At 45.4% G+C, this 20,775-nt stretch overlaps 1 protein-coding gene across 6 annotated transcripts in view; it reads left to right on the top strand.

Annotated features, from left to right (window-relative positions):
• The window catches only part of NRDE2 (NRDE-2, necessary for RNA interference, domain containing), a 47,503-nt gene that overhangs the window by 20,976 nt on the left and 5,752 nt on the right, over nt 1-20,775 (top strand). For 4 of the 6 annotated variants that reach the window (XR_014260954.1, XM_082451213.1, XM_082451214.1 and 1 more), the window contains exons 5-13: nt 3,192-3,642; nt 4,409-4,814; nt 4,909-4,944; nt 6,162-6,295; nt 9,068-9,188; nt 13,893-14,068; nt 16,326-16,712; nt 17,831-18,759; nt 20,252-20,390. Coding sequence is in view for 5 of the 6 variants with exons in the window: in XM_082451213.1 (XP_082307339.1) it covers nt 3,192-3,642; nt 4,409-4,814; nt 4,909-4,944; nt 6,162-6,295; nt 9,068-9,188; nt 13,893-14,068; nt 16,326-16,712; nt 17,831-18,759; nt 20,252-20,390 (2,779 nt within the window). In the remaining variant the exon portion in view is untranslated. The remainder of the gene's footprint in view (nt 1-3,191; nt 3,643-4,408; nt 4,815-4,908; nt 4,945-6,161; nt 6,296-9,067; nt 9,189-13,892; nt 14,069-16,325; nt 16,713-17,830; nt 18,760-20,251; nt 20,391-20,775) is intronic. The other 2 variants (XM_082451215.1, XM_082451216.1) reach the window with 1 other exon arrangement.

The following is a 20,775-nucleotide window of genomic DNA, read 5'->3' on the forward strand; positions in this document are numbered from 1 at the left end:
TTCTCTGACATAAGGTACTGTTATTATCCCTGTTTTACAGACAGGGAAACTGAGGCACAGTTTATTTGTTTGTTTGTTTTTTAAAACTTGATCATGTTCACCCAGTTAGTAAATGATGGAGTTGGAATCTGGACCTAGGCAGTCAGACACTGAGAAGGCATGTGTGAATTGAATTCAGCAAAGGAAAGGCAAATTCATATTGCCCAGCCCAGCTTACTCTGGGGCTCAGACCCACTGAGTGGATTCAGGGCAGAACTGGGTGTTTGATTTAAACATATTCTCTTCCCAAACCCTTTCCCTCTTTCTTTTCTTTTCATTTCTTTCACTCTTTCTTTCTTTCTCTCTCTCTCTTTTTTTTGGGGAGGTGACTTAGTGCCTATATCTGAATTTATTTAAATTAAATACATGTGATATCATTCACTGAACCTCCAAACAAAGTGGGGGTCCCTACTTCTGGAATTATTCAAGTGAAGACTAGCTGATTATTTGGTAAGGATTTTATAGTAAAAGTGCCTTTATTTGGGGAACTATTGCATTAATCCTAGGTCCTGTCCAATTATTAAGGTTCTGTGATAAGTGATCAATTATATAGAACCTAAATATCCAACAGTAGGGAAATGGTTAAATAAATTATGACACACTCTTCCAATGAACCAGTTTGGAGCCAATAAAAATTGTATTTTCTAAAACTAATGGTATGGGGAAATGCTTAAAAGTAGGGAGGAAAGCCTGAAGCTATATATCAGCTATTTTAAAAAAGGATGTGTGTGTGTGTGTATATATATGAATATATGCATATGCACATTATCTGAAAGCTGATACATAATAATGTAGGCCAGTAGCATTTTTTTCTCCTTTATCATTTTCATCAAATTTGTTACAAAAGGAAGCTATTAAAATCAGTTTTACAAAATGCAGTTTTAAAGTCAGAAAACATTTTTTAAGAGATTGAATATCTAAAATATTGTTCCTTTTTAGTGAAAATAAAAGAAAATAGTAATTAAGGAAAACAAAACTAGTTTTTAACTTAAAATTTGTTTCTTAGGGGATGAAAGGCTTATATAGAGCTATTTTAGCCTATTTTATCTCATCACCCCTTTGCTAAAGTTGTTTGACTCATAAATGGAAAGGAGAGAGATTATCCAGAGGTAATCCAGGAGGAACTGGGAGAGAGGATAAAGAGAAAGGGTTTGAGAGAAAACTTGTGTGTGTGAGAGAAACTATTCCCCCAAAGTGGAATTCACCACGCTGGAGCAGTGAGGGAGGCACAGGCAAGCAGAGAGCTTCTCAGGTCTCTGTTGACAGTGAGGAAGGAAAGGAGGTGATGGAGCTGGACCAGGATGAGGTGGGAGAGAAGCTCTCTGGGCATTGACAGAAGATGGCAGCACCTCTCTCTTGCTTTTTTCTCTCCACAGCATTTTATTGTGAAAAAATTAAAAAATACAGCCAAAGTCGAAAGAATTTTACAGTGAACACTCACATAACCATGCCCTACGTTCTACCATTAATGTTTCTGTGCTTGCCTTGTCACATACGTGTCCATTCGGCTATCTACCCACCCATCTTAAGTTTTGGATGCGTTTCAAAGTAAATTGCAGAAATCAGTACACTGCCCCCTAAATACTTCAATGTGCATATCATTAGCTAGAGTTCAAGATTGGCTTATTTTTTTCTTTTGATTTAAAATTTACTTACAGTGTAATAATCCACATCTTTATCTGCTGAGTTTTGACAAATGCGTATACCTGTGTAACCCAGACATCTATGAAAATAGAGGACATTACTATGACCCCAAGAAGTTTCCCCAGGCACCTTTCCACTCAGTCCACACCCCACCTCCCTAGAGAAGATTACCATTCTAATTTTTTTCCACCATCAATTAGTATGGTCTATTCTAGAATTTCATATAAATGGAATCATATAGTATGTGCTCCATTGTGTCTGGCTCCTTTCACTCAGCATAATGTTTTCGAGTTTCATCCATGCTGTGGCATTTATCGGTAGTTTGTTCCTCTTTCCTGGTGGGAGTATTCCATCAATGGCCATACCACCATTTGTTTATCCATTCTTCTATTGATGGACACCTGGACTTTTTCCAGTATTTGGCTGTTATGAATAAAGCTGCTGAGAACATTTGTGCACAGCTCTTTGTGTAGACATGTGGTTTCCTTTTTCTTGGGTAAATACCTAGGAATAGAATTGCTAGGTCATAGGGTAAGGTCTGTGTTTAGTTCTTTTAAGAAACTGCCAGACCTTTTCCCAAAGTGATTGTACCAGTTTACATTCCCACCAGCAGCACATGAGAGTCCCGGTTACTCCACAGATCATTTGCCAGCATTTGGTATCGCCAGTCCTTTTAATTGTAGCTGTCTGGTGGGCCTGTGCTGTATCTCACTGCGGTTTTAATTGCTTTTCCTTGATGACTAATGATGTTGACCACTTTTTCATGTGCTTATTGGTCATTCATATCTTTTGTGACATTTCTGTTCAGATCTTTTGCCCATTTTTTAATTGGGTTGTTTGTATAACATACATACAGAAAAGTGTGCACAGTTTTCCTTAGCTTTTGTGCACGTATTCAGTAGTCTTGTGTTTAACTCTGGGGACGCCTACATGATCCGTAAAAGCATTTCAGAACGCAGCCTCTTCCTGCAGAGTAGAAAATAGCCAAATGTAATTTTATTTGACATACTTTGTTTCAGGATTAAAAAAAGAATCTTAGACCTCTCTGTTATCTTAAGTAGGGACACAGGGAAAAAGGGACTGGTCTAGGAGACACAGATGACCTAGCATCACCTGAGGTCTCAGCGTCCTCATGTAGGAATGGTGTAAAAGAGGAGATGATTTCCGCCTTGCCTGTCACACATGATTGTGATGTTCAGATGACATAACGTATGGGACAGTGCTGTACAAAGCTGCAGGAGAATATAAGTTACTAAGAACTGGAAGACAGGCATGATCTTAAATTCATGAGACGTAAACAAAGAGTCATGTTAGAGGAATAAGTCAAACAGGCAGAAAAAGTTAACAGCTAATCCTCGTACGTCTCTAAATAGAAGCAATTTGAAGGGAAGGTGAATTTGAATATATGCAGTTAACTTGCAGAACAAGAGTGGGTCTGCTGGGCCTTCAGTCATTTGGATCCAGGGCACATGTTCTCTCAGTAACTTGTTTTCTTTTTCAAATATAAGATACAAGAGGAAAGGAGACTCCTGCCTTGGCATTAACCCTAAGAAGCAGTGTATATCTTGGGAGGGGACTTCCACAGAAAAGAAGCGGTCACACAAGCGTGTCGAGCGCTACTTTACAAAGAAGAGTGTGGGATTAATGAACATTGACGGAGTTGCCATTAGCAGTAAAACTGAGCCTCCCTCATCGGAGTCGATCTCATTTATCCCAGTGAAGGGTGCAGAGGACGTGGTTGCCCCTGTTACCACCTGGTTGAACCCTCTGGGGATTTATGATGAAGCCACCACGCAGTGGTTACAAGGCCGGGGTCCTTCAGAGCAAGAATCCAAGCAGCCAGATTCACAGCCCAACAGGGAGAACGTGCTTCTCAAGGCCAAGGTGGAGGAGTTTAACAGGAGGGTATGGGAGAATCCTCGGGATGTTCAGCTGTGGATGGCATTTGTTGCTTTTCAGGTAAGTATCACTGTCCCAGTTCTCTTACCTTAGAATGACGGTCTTAATTTGGGGCACTGATTTAGTCTGCAGTGATTTTTGAGCTCCTAGGAGGGACCCTGGTGCCGGGCCTCTAAAGATAACTAGAATTCAGCCCTTGCCTTGAGTTTACTCAAAACCCAGTGAGGAAGGATAAATGCAATCTGGGGTAATAAATGCTATAACATCTAATTTGGGGATGGAATGAGGGGGTGACTTGCCACTGGGGAGTAAGAAATGGCTTCCAAGGGATGGTGAGACTTGAACAGAATCGTGAAAGAACAGTAGATGCTAACCAGGCGGGGGAAGGCGTTCCTGAAATACAGACAGAACATGCGCAGTGCACAGAATTGCAAAGAGGGGCTGCCCGTGGAATGACGTAGTGAGAGCTAAGTGCTCCCCTTCTGGAACACATGGATTTGTCTTCGTCCCACTTATCTTTTTGAACCACTTATATAATTATCATATTTGTCCTACATTTGGCTGCGTTATTGGTAAAACTGGCTCTTCAGAAAAGGTTTTCAAGACATTGCATGCTAGTTATTGATACAAAAATCTAAGTTTAAAATGACAGAGTGGATAGGTAAATTAGGTGAACTAAACACAAGATCAAACATGTCTGAATAACAATTCATTTTGAGAGGTGAGAAACCCTTTGGGGCTTATAAGTCACTCTACAAGCAGCCTTGAAATCCTGAGGGTCCCCCACTTCCATTTGCATTTGTAAATTGGTGTTTTTGTTGTTGAGGACGAGGTCATGAGAAGTCCGGGCCTGTACGCCATTGAGGAAGGAGAGCAGGAAAAGCGGAAGCGGTCCCTGAGGCTGGTTCTGGAGAAGAAGCTGGCCATTCTGGAACGGGCCGTGGAGAGCAACCCGAGCAGCGTGGATCTGAAGCTCGCCAAGCTGCAGCTCTGCACCGAGTTCTGGGAGCCCTCCACTCTGGTCAAAGAGTGGCAGAAACTGATATTTTTACATCCCAACAATACAGCCCTTTGGCAGAAATACCTTTTATTTTGCCAGAGCCAGTTTAGCACCTTTTCCATATCAAAAATTCAGAGTCTTTATGGAAAATGCTTGAGTACTTTGTCTGCTGTTAAGGACGGCAGCATCTTGTCCCACCCTGAGATGCCTGGCACCGAGGAGGCCATGTTTGGTAAGGAGATGATGACCAGATACTCTTACGCGGGAGGAGCTGTACTTCCTTTTGGCTACGTTGAAAATGAAGATTTATTTTTGGTTTATTTTAGGAATGTCTAAATCGATAAAACCGATTTTTAAAAAAGGTGACTCCTTTTGATGACAGGTTCTCCCCCTCCAACTTCTTGGTGGTGGGGCATTAGAGCCAGTAGGGTTCAGAAAATATCACCAGACTAGAAGTTCCAACTTTTCTACTTATTAATCAGGTAAATGTAGTCAAGTCTCTTAACTGCTTTGGCTGTTGGTGGCCTTATCTATTGAGATGCCTGCACTGCTCATCTGACCCATTATAGGGTCTGAGGCACTACTGTTTGCGGGATGCCCTGACTGGCTGGAAATCACTGATAGATGTAGGTTTTTGGTATTATTATACTGTTACCATTTTTGGCAGGTCCTGAAGGAGACTAGAATATAAATTTTGTCCAGTAATGAGACACGGGAGGCTGCATGTTATGCAGGAGCTGGAGAGTATCACTCGACTTGAATCCTGAGTTTGCCCTTCATGGGTTCTGGTGTGACCTTGGATAGGTTCCTTAACCTGTTTGAGCTCTAGTTTCTCCCTCAGCAGCAGTAGTACAATACCTGCTTTACCTGATTGTTGCGCATGTCAGCTGAGATAATATATGGTGAGTCTAGCTCAGTGTCCGGCATGTAGCAGGCGTTTATTTGTTCAAATCCCTGCTATCGAACAGTGCTACTAATTTCTAAAGATAGAAATATATTGCTCTAGAAATAATAAGCATTTACTCCACTGAGTTAAAGAGTCTCGTGTTTGATGTCCTTTGTGATGAGCTCAAATAGCTTAATGGTATTTAGTAGAAGGAATTGTACCACAGTTAAAATGAACTGAAATTTTCAAACATGGAACCCTGATTTGTTTACAGCGGACTGAGTACACAATGAAAATTGCTGGTGAATAATGCCATCTAGTGATCAGTTGAGTACAGATCTTTGCTTTCTGATAAAAAATCTACGACGCCATCCTTTTCCTAGAATTTTTCTCATATTAATGAGCTTTGAGTATTTGATAACCAATATTCAGACCATCCTCTTGCCTTATTTTATTGTTACTATTCGTACTCTGTGATAGTTTCACATAAAAATGAGAATGTACTTTGATTGCAGTACTATTTGAGTCCTTTAAAATCAGGACATGTATGTCTCACAGCTTTGAAAATATTAACAGTCACTAATTTCAGGGAAAAGATGTTCTGGGTGTTGAACAGCATGTTTGTAGGAGTTATGTTCTCTCCCTTTTTGGGTGTTAACCAGGGTTCTTCCCCTTTGCTCTCCCTGCCTGCAGCCCTCTTTCTTCAGCAGTGCCACTTTCTGCGGCAGGCTGGTCACTCCGAGAAGGCCGTCTCTCTGTTCCAGGCCATGGTTGACTTCACCTTCTTCAAACCCGACAGTGTGAAAGACCTGCCTACCAAAGGACAGGTGAAAGTCCTGCTTGAGTCCCCCCACCCCGTCTCCATCTCTCTCCCTCCCCCTCTCCCTCTTTCGTGGGGGTGTGTGGATAATGGGAGGTGGTGGTCGTATTTTTTAAATATTTATATCCTCCTTTACATCAGTCCTGTTGAGGATTGTTCCTCAGAAATATTCTGGCAATCCAAGGAAAATTCCATAATGAAAGTAGTGAAACATGGAGAGAGGAAAGACGATCCCTCCACTTCCCCAAATATAAAGACTCACTTACGTTCCTTTTTTTCCCCTTACTTACTGCCCATGTTTAAATGCTAGTTGCCCCCGCCCTCCAGGCAAGCAGTTGTCATGCCTTTTAAACTGTGGTCCTCTCTCCTGCCTCTGTGCATTCTAATCTGGGTCTTGTGTCTCTCCCCTGGTTAACCTTTCCACCACCTAAAATCTTTGCTGGAGTTGCAAGTGAAATTACATGATGGTGCTTTGTCAACACCGATCCTAACTGGGGGCGGGTAGGGCTGGGGGGGATAGTCATTTAGAAGATGAGTGAACATTGCCAATATTTGTGATGTGAAGCAATAAAAAAAACTCACTATAGAACTATCCAAGTAAGAAAACCTTGTTTTCCCTTTTTCCACTCAAGAAAACTAAGTTTTCTACTCAGCAAAGAGGGTCTGATGGGAGATGGATTGGACATCTGAATTTACGGTGAACTTTCAAAGGTCTTTCGTGACAGGCTACGGTCTCCATCTTGTGGAGCTTTCATGAACTGCCTGTAAAGACTTTTTAATCATCCTTATTTTAACCTTTTTTTCCTAGACAAAATTGGGTTAAAGAATATTGGTTAGTATTGGTATAACTGATTATTAGTATAATAAGCCAGATAACAGTTATTTTAAGACACGTTTTGCTGTTTGAAGAACCTGCTGTGCCGCAGAAGTGGTTCTTAGCCTCTCTGCGGAGCCTGGGGTGTGTGCTGGGGGTCAGGATCAGAATTGCCCTCACCCCCACCCCTTTGCTGACACCCTCTGGGGTGGGGGCAGTTGCTGATGGGCTTGGGGGGCGCTGCCCAGGACAGAAGCATCACCCAGGACTGGCCCACGCACTTGAGGCTTTAAATACTCTTGAGGGCATGACCACACCTCAACTTAATACGTGTTCCCAGCACCCGGTAGGGACCAGTGCTTGTTGGCACAGAGCTGAAGGTGGTGGGCACCCAGTGAATAAGAGGTCTGTGGTTTCAAAGCATGTGTATGACAACTTCGAAGCTTTTATTTAATGACATTCCATACCTTTGTAACTGAGAGACATTGTTCCCACAAACAGAGTAGTACAACAGAAAACAGGCAGAGTCTGGGCTTACCGGTCTGTGTTTCCGTGGAATAAATGAATTGGTTATAACCATTCATCACACTTAAAGAAAAAGCAAACCTTCTTTTCTTGACTGCGCTTCTGCCATCCCTTTTATAAGAGCGAATCCTGTAAGGAGGGAGTGTAGTCCTCCCGGTTCCCCTGGCCAAGCTGGCTGCCGCGCTCGGAGCACGGGGACTGGCCCTCCTGTGTCTCTCCTGGTGCAGACGGGGGCTCGGGCTGGGGCATCCTGCCGCTCCTGCCCTTTGAAGCCTGCTCGTTCTTCTTCAAGAGGTTTCTTGCAAAAGCTTTCGTTGAACAGGTTGCTGGCTCACTTCTTTTTTTTTTTTTTAATATTTATTTATTTATTTGGTTGCACCGGGTCTCCTTAGTTGCGGCTTGCCAGCTCCTTTAGCTGCAGGTCACGGGCTTCTTAGTTGTGGCGTGCAATCTCTTAGTTGCGGCATGTGAGATCTAGTTCCCTGACCAGGGATCGAACCCAGGCCCCTGCATTGGGAGCGCGGAGTCTTAACCACTGCACCACCAGGGAAGTCCCTACTGGCTCACTTTTAAAGTCCTGATTGCCAGGTGATGACATGTTCAGTTTCCTGTTCATGGAAGTGTTCACGTTTGTTCCATAGGGAAGTGCTGCCGCCAAACTGCCCCCACGCGCTGCAGGCCTGGTGGCCAGATGACTGAGGGAGGGGCCAGGCTTTACCCTGCAGGCCTGTTTGTTCACCGGGTGCCAGCCATGTTCAGCTGTCTCCCAGCAAACATTTATTGAGTCCCTCCTGTGTGTTGGGCACAGTGCCAGGTGCTGGGAATTTACTGTAATTGAGATGTGGTCCTGACCTCAAGAGCTCACAGTCTGTCCTGTTGAAACTTTGGTAATATAATATTGTAAATCAACTGTAATTCTATTAAAAAAAAAAAAGACTTTGAATCTCCTTCCCCTCAAAAGGTCTTGAAAGCAACATGACTTCAGGTATCAGGGGGCCCAGTGGCATTCAGGGAACTGGCAGTGCCACTGTCCCTGGTCAGACTGGCCTACCAGGGTCAGAACCGGCAAATCGTCCCTCTCCCACCCAGCTGCAGGTGCCTCGTGGTGGCTTTGGCCGGTCTTTCTGTAACCTAACCTCAGAGGTGTCATCCCATCGCCTTGTGCCATATTCTGTTTGTTAGGAGAAGCCGCTGGGCCCAGCCCACGCTCAAGAGTGTGAATACCTCAAGGCAGGGGAGGGTCACGGGGGCCTCTCTTGGTGGCTGCCTGTCACACTAATTATTTTTTCTTTTTTGTGTATCGTGTATCTACTCCCAACTGATGACAGGCAAGATTTCAAGAATCATAAGCCCCTCTTATGCCAGTCAGCACTGATTTTGCCCAGTGACTTAGCAGTTTTGTTCAAGGTAGGCTAACCTCTCTATTTTCAACCTGAACAGGTAGAATTCTTTGAGCCCTTTTGGGACAGTGGAGAGCCCAGGGCTGGGGAGAAGGGCGCCCGAGGCTGGGGAGCGTGGATGCACCAGCAGGAGCGGGGCGGCTGGGTGGTCGTCAGCCCAGGTAAGGCTCCTCTCAGTCGAGATGCTCTGCCTTTTCCTTCTAGAATTTGTTTTCACGTCTTCATGGGTTATTTGTTTGTAGGTGTAGCTATTTATCAGTAACTTAGAAACACTGTACAAACATCAAAATGTCGAACACACATGAAGTAACTGACCTGGGAGAAAAGACTGTTTCTTCCCCTTAGAGATTTTAAAGCAGTTGACTGCCATCCCCTCCTTTAGTCCATACACTCTGAGGGTTGAATTTCTTTCCAGAGGAAGTAATTTTCCTTTTTCCTTTTGTAGGTTGCTTCTGATTAGTAATTTTGTTACTAATCCCCTGTTCTCCCTCCTCCCATTTTTGTGTGTGTTTAAGACTCCTTTTGTTTTCTTGGCAATGTACAGACCAACAGATTATTTGAAAAATACTTGCCTTTTTAGGAATACTATAAAATAATTATTAAGTAGCATTTATACAGTAGTCATTCTAAGTGACTCCATAGTATTTTCCAGATTTGTACTCTTCAAGACAGCATTAACCAACAGAAATATAATTCAAGTCACATAATGTAACTTCACATTTTCTGGTAGTTACGTTAAAAAAGTGAAAAGAGGGGCTTCCCTGGTGGCGCAGTGGTTGAGAATCTGCTTGCCAATGCAGGGGACACGGGTTCGAGCCCTGGTCTGGGAAGATCCCACATGCCGCGGAGCAACTAGGCCCGTGAGCCACAATTACTGAGCCTGTGCGTTTGGAGCCTGTGCTCCGCAACAAGAGAGGCCGCAATGAAGAGTGGCCCCCACTTGCCGCAACTAGAGAAAGCCCTCGCACAGAAACGAAGACCCAACACAGCCATAAATAAATAAATAAATAAATAAAAGCAGGAATAAAATTTCTAAAAAAAAAAAGTGAAAAGAAAGAGGTGAAACTAATTTTGATAATGTATTTTGTTTAACCTAGTATATCAGAACATTAACATTTCAACATGTAATCAATTTAAACAAATTAATGAGATATTTTGCCTTCTTTTTTTTCCATACAAAGACTTTGACGTCTCGTGTATATTTTATACTTATAGCTCATCTCGATTCAGACGAGCCACTTTCAGGTGCTTGATAGCCTCACACTATGGCTACTGAATTGGACAGTGCAGCTCTCAGGAATTGCTTCACTTTCTGGTTTTGTTGAAAGTGTGAGGGGGAGAGAGCCCAGACTCGTCCAGCCTCTTCTCACAGGTGTGACCTTTCTGGGCCTTGGTTTCTTCATCTGCGGCATGGTAGCTTTGGATTAGCTAAAGTCTGCGTGGCAGCGCAAAGCTCCAGGCCAGGTGGCATCCTCTCCTCCACTAAGGCAGGTTGTGTGGGGGGACCGTCAGGTATTTGGGGTGACTCTGCTCTGGGCAGCGCTGTCTGGTGATGGTCATGCCTCACCTGGGCTGTCAAAGGCTCAGCTGTTTTGACTTCCCTTGAGTGTCCTTTCCTAAAAGAACTGGAACTGTTCCTCAGGCTGACCTCAGTGGTTTCATATATGAAAACAGTAACCTGCAGGGAAAAATGGAAGTAGGTGTTGCACTTTTAGCCACTGAGTCTGCAAGACCACATGAAGAATTACGAAAATAGGTCTTCGGGTAATAAATCTTCTTTCTCTGAGTGACCGACTCAGCATGGTTCTGTGTTTTTAGCTTGTTTTTGTTTGTTTCTATGTTTTGTGAATGAGCAAGACTCTTAGAGTGCATGGTATGTATGTTCTAAGTTTACCATATTCTGCAATTCTATGAGGATAGAGTTCTCATAGCAGTGTCCAGAGACCAAGTTAACATTACTTCTCTGATAAATGTCCAAATGTCTAATCGTCACTCATGATCAGATGTAAAGTTAATTTTCTCAGAAAGGTAACCTCAGTGTTGAAACCTTGATTTTTAGTATCAAGTTAGGGACATGTGTTGGTGCTAATATTCCTGCAAAGTTTCCATTATAGAGAATCTTGTACTGAATTCAATGAATTTCTTTCTAATGAATATAATGGGAGTATGCAAAACCCCAGCAGCGTCAGGAGAAAGGTTGAAAGATTCTTGTTTTCAGAAAAGTAGTGGATAACTATTTTTGGTTTTGTTTTATTTTTAAGTTTTTGGTTCATCACGACAGGGTTGGCCTTTAGAGAGTGGCTGGTGTTTCTCATTGATGCTGAAGTGCTTCTTCATACATTACAACTTATTTCTTCTTGCTTACCCTCACTTCCTCTTAGGCTGTGATTGTTACGTATATACATCTGTCCACAGCCATGTAACTTTTTGAATTACTGATGTAATAAATTCTGGTATCTAAGTCTGATGTGTAACTCACAGGGGTTATTTCTCTTATAGTAGGTTTCTCAGCGTGATTAAAGGATTACTTCAAAGGTAGACCTTTAGAAGAAGGTGGTAAATAGTTAAATTTGTTTTCTTCTTTGAGGAATTCAGAAGAGCATTGGGTAGAATATTGGGTTTAAAATGCTGGTATACGTATCATGCATTTCGATTTTTTGAGATTTTTGCTTGTTTGTTATTTATTTTGAAATACTTACAGACTCACAAGAAGTTGGGAAAAAAAATACACAGGGAGGTTTTGTGCACCCTTCACCCAGCTCCCCCCAGTGGTAGTGCCGCAGACAGTAGCACAGCCAGGGAATCGGTGCTGGTACAATCCACAGAGTTTATTCAGATTTCACTGGTTTGACAGGTACTCGTCTTTGCCTGTTTGTTTCGTACTTTACGGTTTTACCACATAAGCCACTTCACGTAACCACAATCAAGATACAGAACCACTGCATCGCCACAAGGCCCCCTATGCTGTACCTTTCTTGCCACACCTCCTCCCCGCTCCCCCAAACTCCTACCACTGATCTGTTCTCCATGTCTGTTATTATATTACTGTGTTATTTTACCTATGTTTATATAAATGGGATCATATGGCATGTAACTCTTTTCAACATTTTTTATTGTAAAACACACACAAAATTTACCATCTTAACTATTTTTAAGTGTACAGTTCAGTGACATTAATTACATTCAGACACTTGTGCGACCATCATCACCTCTATCCATCTCCTCAACTTTTTCGTCTTCTCCAGCTGCAACTCTATACCCATTAAATATTAACTCTCCATTCCTCTCCTCTGTCCCTAGCCCCTGACAGCCACCACTCTACTTTCTGTCTCTATGAATTTGACTACTTTAAGAACGTCATATAAGTGGAATCATTCAATATTTGTTGTTTTGTGATTGCTTATTTCACTTAGTATAATGTCTTCAAGGTTCATACAGTATGAAGCATGTGTCAATATTTCTTTGCTTTTTAAGGCTGAATAATTTTCCATTGTATGTGTACACCACATTTCATTTCTCTCTCCATCTGTGGATGGACACTTGGATTGCTTCACCTTTTGGCAGTTGTGAATAGTACTGCTATGGACGTGGACACACAAATACGTGTTTGAGTCCCTGCTTTCAGTTCTTTGGGGTATATACCCAGAAGTGGAATTGCCAGGTCATATGGTGGTTCTGTGTTTAATTTTTTGAGGATCCATCCTACTGTTTTCCACGTCAGCTGCACCATTTTACATCCCCACCACGAGTGCACGAGGGTTCCCCTTTCTTCACATCCTCACTAACAGTTGTTTTCTGTGTAACTTTTTAAGATTGGCTTTTTCTCACTTAGCAGAATTCCCTGAGATCCGTCCATACTGTTGCATGTGTCAGCAGCTTCTTCATATTTATTGCCTAGTGGTGCCCATGTCATAGATGTGCCACAGTTTGTTTCTCTGTTCACCCTCCGTAGGACATTTGGATTGTTGCCAGTTTTTGGCAATTATGAATAAAACTGCTGTGGGCATTAATGTATAGGTTTTTGTGTGAACATAGGTTTTCATTTTTCTGGAATCAGCACCAAGAATACAATTTCTGGGTCTTACGGTAAGTGCATTTTAGTTTTATAAGAAACCACCAAACTGTTTTCTGGGTGGCTGCACCATTTTACATACTCTGTTTGTTTATTTTTAATTATTGAACTTTACAGAAGACTCAGACTTTTTTCCTTTCCTATTCTGAATGTTCAGAGTTAGGAAACAAAGTGAAATAAAGTATAGGATATCTTGACTTGCTTCTTTTTTTAAAAAAAGTGAACATGTGTCATAATCATAGGGCCACTGGCTAAAATTTCTGATGGCTTAAGAAAATCTAAAGCAATGCTCTCATTAAATGTCATTTAGCATTCTAGAAGTGTGTTGTGCAGTACAGTAGCCACTAGTGACACATGGCTATTTTAATTAAAATTAGTTAAAACGAAATAAAATTTAAAATACAGTTATTCTACCAGCTACATTTCAAGTGCCCAGTAAGTCACTTGTAGCTGGTAGCTGTCATGTTACTCAGCACAGAATTGGAACACTTTTGGCATCACGGAAAGTTCTGCTGGGCAGTGCTGTTCTAAATATGTGTCATTCGCATTTTAATTGCTGTGATAGCATTAACAATCATCTGATTTCATCGGCTAACCTGCCGTTTTTTTCTGGGAACCTGAGTGATTATGGAAGAGTCTGTAAATGCCACTGAGTGTCCCAGAAGGCTGGGCCTGAGTCTTACCTTGGCCTTCCAGGCACCCACCCCTGTAGCTGGCCCAAGCGGGTAGATTTAAGTGTTGGTGGTGGCTTTATGTGCTGGTTAGGTGTGCTAGAAGTTTGATTCTTGCCTAGATGATGACGATGATGAACCGGAAGACGACGACCAGGAAATTAAAGATAAGACTCTGCCCAGGTGGCAGATCTGGCTTGCTGCTGAGCGGTCCCGAGACCACAGACACTGGCGGCCGTGGCGCCCTGAGAAGACCAAGAAGCAGGCGGAGGAAGACTGTGAGGACCCAGAGAGACAGGCGAGCGCCACTCGCCCCTGCGCGGTCTTTGCTCTCCCCCCGTTCCCGCCGGGTCCTGGTTCCCCGGAAGGAGTCTGCTGGGCTCTCTGGGCACCTGCCTGGCCTGGGAGAGTCCAGCCTGCTCCTGCTCCTGCCTGCGGAAGCCGGGGGCAGTTCCACGCGCCGCTCGTGGTGGGGGGGCGTCGAGGCGCTCGCCCTGACGGTTCTTGTCCCCGAGGAGGGGGCTCGGCTCTGGTGGTCGCCCCTCTGGAGATGGTCTTGCGGGTTATTCAGTTACTTTTTCACACGGAAGCCTGAGGGCTCAGGGTTTAAACGCGTGGAGTCACTGTCAGAGATTCTTCAGCTGTGTCCACTTTCCCCACCCTACTCGTGGATCCTCAAAGATGGGTGGGTGGCTGTGACTCCGGAAGACAAGAGGGACGGGAGTGTAGAGGCCGTGTTGGGACGGTGGGTGTCCAGCTCGTCTCGCTGGGGAGGAAGTAGCACCTGTTGGGCACCTGTGCTCGCCAGGCACTCAGGTCACGTCCCTCACGGCTGTTGCGTGGCTTGGCGCCTGCTACTGTGTGCCCAGTGGCCAGCAGCTTTGGAAGTTTTACATTAAACGAAAGGAAGAGATTCTATTTTGATACCTGGAATTGAGCCACTTTGACAAGATACCAACTACAGTCGACCCTTAAACAACGAGGGGGTTAGGGGCACCGACTCCCCCGAGCAATTGAAAATCCGAGTATAGCTTTGCAGTCAGCCCTCCGCATCCGTGGTTCCACAGCTGCGGATTCAACCAGCCACGGGTCACGGGGTCCTGTGGGACATGTTCAGTGAAAAAATCCGTGTGTAAGTGGACCCGCCCAGTTCAAACCCGTGCTGTTCAAGGGTCTACTGTGTGCTGCTTGGCACGCGACAGGTCACAAGTACAGTCTGAGAGGTTTTACAGCAGCAAGGCTCCTGAGCTTTGACCTGCTTGCTCCCTACACATCACGTGCCGTGAGAGTGGAGACTTCTGTTTCCGTCACTGCTGCGTCACCAGTGCCTGGACGAAGCTTGCCCAGTGGTGAGCGCTCAGTTAATAGTCCTGGATGCTGAGAGTATTTATTTGATGCCAGGGCTTCGGCTCCAGGCAGAGGGATCAGCACGAGTGAAGGAACCAGAGGGCCTGGGACGTTCGAGGAGCGGCGAATGGGGTGGCCAGACTGAGGAGACACAATTGGGAGGAGGGAAAGAGGGGCCCTCTGGGCGGGAGGGAAGGGCCAGCTTCCAGGGGAATGGCAGCTCACGCTGCGACCCTGGTGAGGCGAGCCTGCACGCGAGGTCCCCGCCCCGCTGAGCTGAAGTTTTCAGGCGGAGTGGGTGGGCTCTGTCTTTGGTGTTTGATGGCCTTACAGAGTTCATGGTCACCCTTCAGAAGTTAGTTCTCAAGGCTCGGCATTTTGGCGGTTTCCCGGAAGCTCATTTCCGGAGCACACTACTGCCGCGAGCAATTTCTTAGATAAAAAAAGCTTTCTGATTAGCTGACGGTTTTGATGAGCTGCGTCCCAGGCAGTCCACTTTTACTGTGCTCGTGTTTTGATTTCCTCTTTGGTGAGGGCCACAGAGACCAGTCAGATAAGCAGGACCTGAGACACAGGGTAGCCCCCGTGGCCTTACATTTTAAAGTTATTACGTGAAGTCAGCTACAAACAGTTACAGTTAGTATTAGCCTCTTATAATTGCTTTCAGCATGGTCCGTTGCTCCTGCAGTTTCCTTTTTACTGTGCTGCTGTTTGTGTATTTTTGAGCATATTTTTCATTTCCTGAAGCAATTTTGTACAAAGAAACCACAAAGTAGGAAAGTTCTTCTATCTTAAAATAAAAATTTTTCACAATTGTAACTTATCAAAGTAACTACAAAAGCAATTTTGTGTGTTCTCAGAAGTGAATGTAAAAAAAAAAAGAAGTGAATGTGATTTTAGATTTCCTGTGAATCCGTTAGGAGACTTTGAAAGTTTCCGCTTCGGTGTCCCCTCCTGTGGAGGATCCCCAGGAAGTGTGAGACGCTGCCGGCGCTGCAGGGCCCCGGCACTCACCCTCCCGCCCTCAGCTTGCCTTGGGACGCCTCTAGATTTTTTGCGTCTTGCAGACAACCTAGCTCCTGTCTGTTTAAAAGTTAATTTGAATAATGTTGACTCGTAAGTATATCCCTATAAAAAGAATTGTGGAAAAAATTGTGAAGGCTTTTTTGTTTGTTGCATTCGGTCACTTGATTTTGTCTTCGTTGCAGGTGTTGTTTGATGATATCGGACAGTCTCTGATCCGACTTTCCAGCCCGGATCTTCAGTTTCAGCTGGTTGCAGCCTTTCTGCAGTTCTTGGGTGTGCCTTCCGGCTTCAGCCCTCCGGCCTCCTGCCTCTATCTGGCCATGGATGAGAACAGCATCTTTGACAATGGACTCTATGATGAAAAGCCCTTGACTTTTCTCAACCTTTCATTTTCCGGCGTCAGCTGTGTCGGACGCACGGACCAGCTGGGTTGCCGGCACTGGACCAGGGGTCACAGTCGAGAGGGCGAGGAGTTCATCCGCAGCCTCTTCCACCTCGTGATGCCTTTGTTTTCAGGCAAGGAGAGGTCTCAGCTCTGCTTCTCCTGGTTACAGTACGAGATTGCAAAGGTAACTCCGTTCTCCTCCTCACCTGTGTGAGGACCTCATTTCCCGTCGCTGTTTGTCAGTGGGATGGCCAGGCTCTTGGTGTTCTTCAGGGCTCTGGGCCACAGCACCTCCTCCTTCGGGGCCCCAAAGGCACCGGGTGTGTGGCTGCCCCTTCTGAGGGGCCACAGGGAAGAGGAGGAAGGTGGGAGTGAGTCCAGCGCGTCAGTGACGGGAGCTCTTTGTTGTGTTGACTCTTTATTACCAGATGTCTGTGATTATGTGAGCAGTTAGTGGTAAGGACCAAGCTTAGGCTTAAGCCCGGTTAGAGGATTTAGGGGCTTATTAAAATAGATAAAATAAGCTACTTACTTATGCTGCTCTTCATTATCTGCTAGAAGTTCGTCTAGGGTTGACTCCTCTGCCCTCTGCTGGCCACCAGTTAGTATTGAATTATAATACCCAAAGTTCTGATGCTTTAACTGCAGATTGCACACACCAGGCTGTATTATTAAAATAGTGTCTGGGGCTTCCCTGGTGGCGCAGTGGTTGGGAGTCTGCCTGCTAATGCAGGGGACACGGGTTTGAGCCCTGGTCCGGGAAGATCCCACATGCCGCGGAGCAAATGGGCCCGTGAGCCACAATTACTGAGCCTGCGCGTCTGGAGCCTGTGCTCCACAACAAGAGAGGCCGCGATGGTGAGAGGCCGGCGCACTGCGATAAGGAGTGGCCCCCGCTTGCCACAACTAGAGAAAGGCCCCGCACAGAAACGAAGATCCAACACAGCCATAAATAAATAAATAAATAAATAAAATTTAAAAAGTCCAATCTGAAATTTCTTAAAAAAAAAAAAAATAGTGTCTGGTAAAATTTGGTGGTCATCTATCTTTGGAGAAGAACATTTGGAGTATATAAGCCTTCTTTGTAGGGATTTCAGATGGAAACCTAGATGTGTTCATTTTGGGGCTCCTGTGGCCCTGGTGGAATCCTGATTTGTTTCTCAGAGAGCCTAAGTGTTTAGGAGACACGTGATAAAGGAAGGCAGTGAAGACGCCTTGTGTGGCTTTCTGCAGTTGACAGTACAAAGGGATGTCTTTAATATCACAGAGCACTTGGAGTCATTCTTTTCTTTTTACCTTTAGGTCGTTTGGTGTCTGCACACTAAAAACAAGAAGAGGTTAAAATCACAAGGAAAGAACTGCAAAAAACTAGCCAAGAATCTCCTTAAGGAGCCAGACAACCGCAACAATTTTTGCCTCTGGAAGCAGTACGCGCATCTGGAGTGGTTGCTCGGCAACACAGAGGATGCCAGAAAAGTTTTCGATACAGCACTCGGCATAGCAGGGAGCAGAGAACTGAAGGACCATGAGCTGTGTGAGCTCGGTCTCCTCTACGCCGAGCTGGAGGTGGAGCTGTTGCCGGACGTAAGGGGGGCCGCCCCAGCCCGAGCCATTCACGTATTGACCGGACTGACCGAGAATGGGGCCTACGGGCCCTACACCGGGCAAGTCTCGGCCGTTCACATTTTGAAAGCTCGGAAGGCTTATGAACACGCGCTGCAGGACTGTTTGGGGGAGAGCTGTGTCTCCGATGCAGCTCCCGCCGATTCCTTTAGCCGCCTGATTAGCCTGGTTAAATGCTTTATGCTCTTCCAGTATTTGACCCTAGGGATCGACGCTGCTGTGCGGATATATGAGCAGGTACTTGCAAAACACCAGGTCTCTGTTTCCACAGAGGGCCCTGGTCTGGAGGGCAGTGCCCGCCCGCAGAGCCTGAGCAGCGTCCTCGAGGCCGTCACCCTGACACACACGAGCCTGCTCAGGTTCCACACGAAAGTCGCCGTCTACCCGCTGGCTCCTCTGCGAGATGCTCTCTCGGAGGCTTTAAAGTTGTATCCGGGCAACCAGGTTCTTTGGAGGTCATATGTACAGATTCAGAATAAGTCCCACAGTGCCAGTAAGACCAGAAGATTCTTCGATGCGATCACCAGGTCTGCCAAACCCTTGGAGCCGTGGTTGTTTGCAATTGAAGCTGAGAAAATGAGGAAAAGACTAGTGGAAACTGTGCAGAGGTAACTACAGAGCATCTTGTCCTTGTGTCCAGGAACCTTTACGCAGTGCTTGCCGTGTTCCCACCACCCACTTGGCCTCCAGAATACAGAAATGAATGCGGCCCGGGCCTGGAACGCCTGCCGGGGGGTTCCTCCGTGTTGTAGAAAAACACGGTGAAAAAGGAATAAGAGACTTGCAAGTAGCAACACCTTTCGTCAGAGGCTCCTGTGGCTGTCTCCCTAGGCCGTGCTTTTTGGGATCCCTGAGCATGGCTTATGGCGCATGAGTGGTGACTGCCAGGTCTTCAGGTGTCTGAGAAGGTGTAGTAAAAGCATGGGGGTAAGAGCACAGGCTCTGGTGTTGGAATCTGGAGTCAAATCCCAGCTCTTCCACTTAGCAGCTGTGTGACCTTGGACAAGTCAGTTCATGTCTCCAGTAGGTTCCCCCTTCTGTAAAATGGGAATAAAGAACCTACCTCAGAGGGTTGCTGGGAAGGGTGAGTACCGAGCACAAAGAGAGTGCAGACTAATTACTAGCCTCTGTTATTATTACTGATGATAACAGTGTCATGTTTTAAATGTTTTTTTTTTTGGATACAGTATTTTATATCTGCAGGTTAAACGACAGGCTTGGGAACATATTGGCTTAGGCATCATTGTTCCTTCCAGAAGCTTTGTTGTTGCTTCACTCTGACCTTAGAAATCGAGTGTTCAGAATTGCCTCTAAATAGTATTTCTTTCTCTTTTTTTTTTATAAATTATTTTTCACTTTTATTTCCTTCCTTCTTCCCTCCCTCCCTCCCTCCCTTCCTGCATTGGGTCTTCATTGCTGCACACGGGCTTTCTCTAGTTTCATTGCGGTGTGCGGGCTTTTCACTGTGGTGGCTTCTCTTGTTGCGGAGCACAGGCTCTAGGTGCGCGGGCTTCAGTAGTTGTGGCCCGCAGGCTCAGTAGTTGTGGCTCGTGGGCTCTAGAGTGCAGGCTCAGTAGTTGTGGTGCAAGGGCTTAGTGGCTCCACGGCATGTGGGATCTTCCCGGACCAGGGATCGAACCTGTGTCCCCTGCATGGGCAGGCGGATTCTTAACCCCTGAGCCACCAGGGGGGTCCAGAATAGTATTTCAGTTTACTTGTTTTTTACTTCTTCCATCAGGATTTTATTCACTCTACTTTCAACTGAAAGGTCTTTCCTTCCCATATGGTAAAATTTGCACTCTGCTGATGAAAGGGTAGGTTTTCCTTAGGAAACAGAGAAGCAGGGAGTTTGTGTGCCTTCTAGGCAGACCCAGTGTGGCGGAGACACCACAGCACCCTGGACACTGGCTTCCTCTGGCCCTGGAGGAGCCACATCATGCTATATCCTGCACCCCCGTGTCCCCAGACCTGGGCGCAGCACTGCCTCCGATGTGCTCAGATCCAGTTGTCACTGACGTCTGCTGTCACTGACGTATCTCTTCCCACTGCAACGTAGGTGTGGGAAGTTGTCTTGGAGTTACATGAGCTTTTGTCTTGCAGGGTAGACGGTAGAGAGGTCCACGCCACCATTCCCGAGACCGGCCTGACGCATCGGATCAGAGCCCTGTTTGAAAATGCGATGCGGAGTGACTACGGCAGCCAGTGCCCCTTACTGTGGAGGATGTATTTGAATTTTTTGGTAAGAAAAGATGCGGAGTTTTTGTGTTCACGCAGAGCTCTGCTTCCTCCTTCGTAAGTGAGCGGTGCAGGTGTCCAGCAGCCCGCACCCTTCTCAGCCTTGGCTCATCCTGTGGGCGTCCTGGTGGGATGACGTCAGGTCTCTCAGGACGTGGGAGGGGTCACAAGTTGCCTTTTCTACTGGGGCCTTTGGTAGAATGATAGCGAGGAGTGATGCCTGGGCTCTTCGGTGCAGCAGAATGTCATGTGGCTTTCTCCTAGTTGACTTCGCTGAGTCAACAACTTGGAAATGGTCTAAGAGCTTTCATTTGAAAGAGACCTAAATTTGTTGCCATTCTGCTTCTAAGAATTTCCAGGTCCTGATTCTGTTTTGTTACTAAAAGATA

The sequence above is a fragment of the Balaenoptera physalus genome (genome assembly GCF_965194825.1).
Source record: "Balaenoptera physalus genome assembly, chromosome: 2".
NCBI lineage: Eukaryota > Metazoa > Chordata > Mammalia > Artiodactyla > Balaenopteridae > Balaenoptera > Balaenoptera physalus.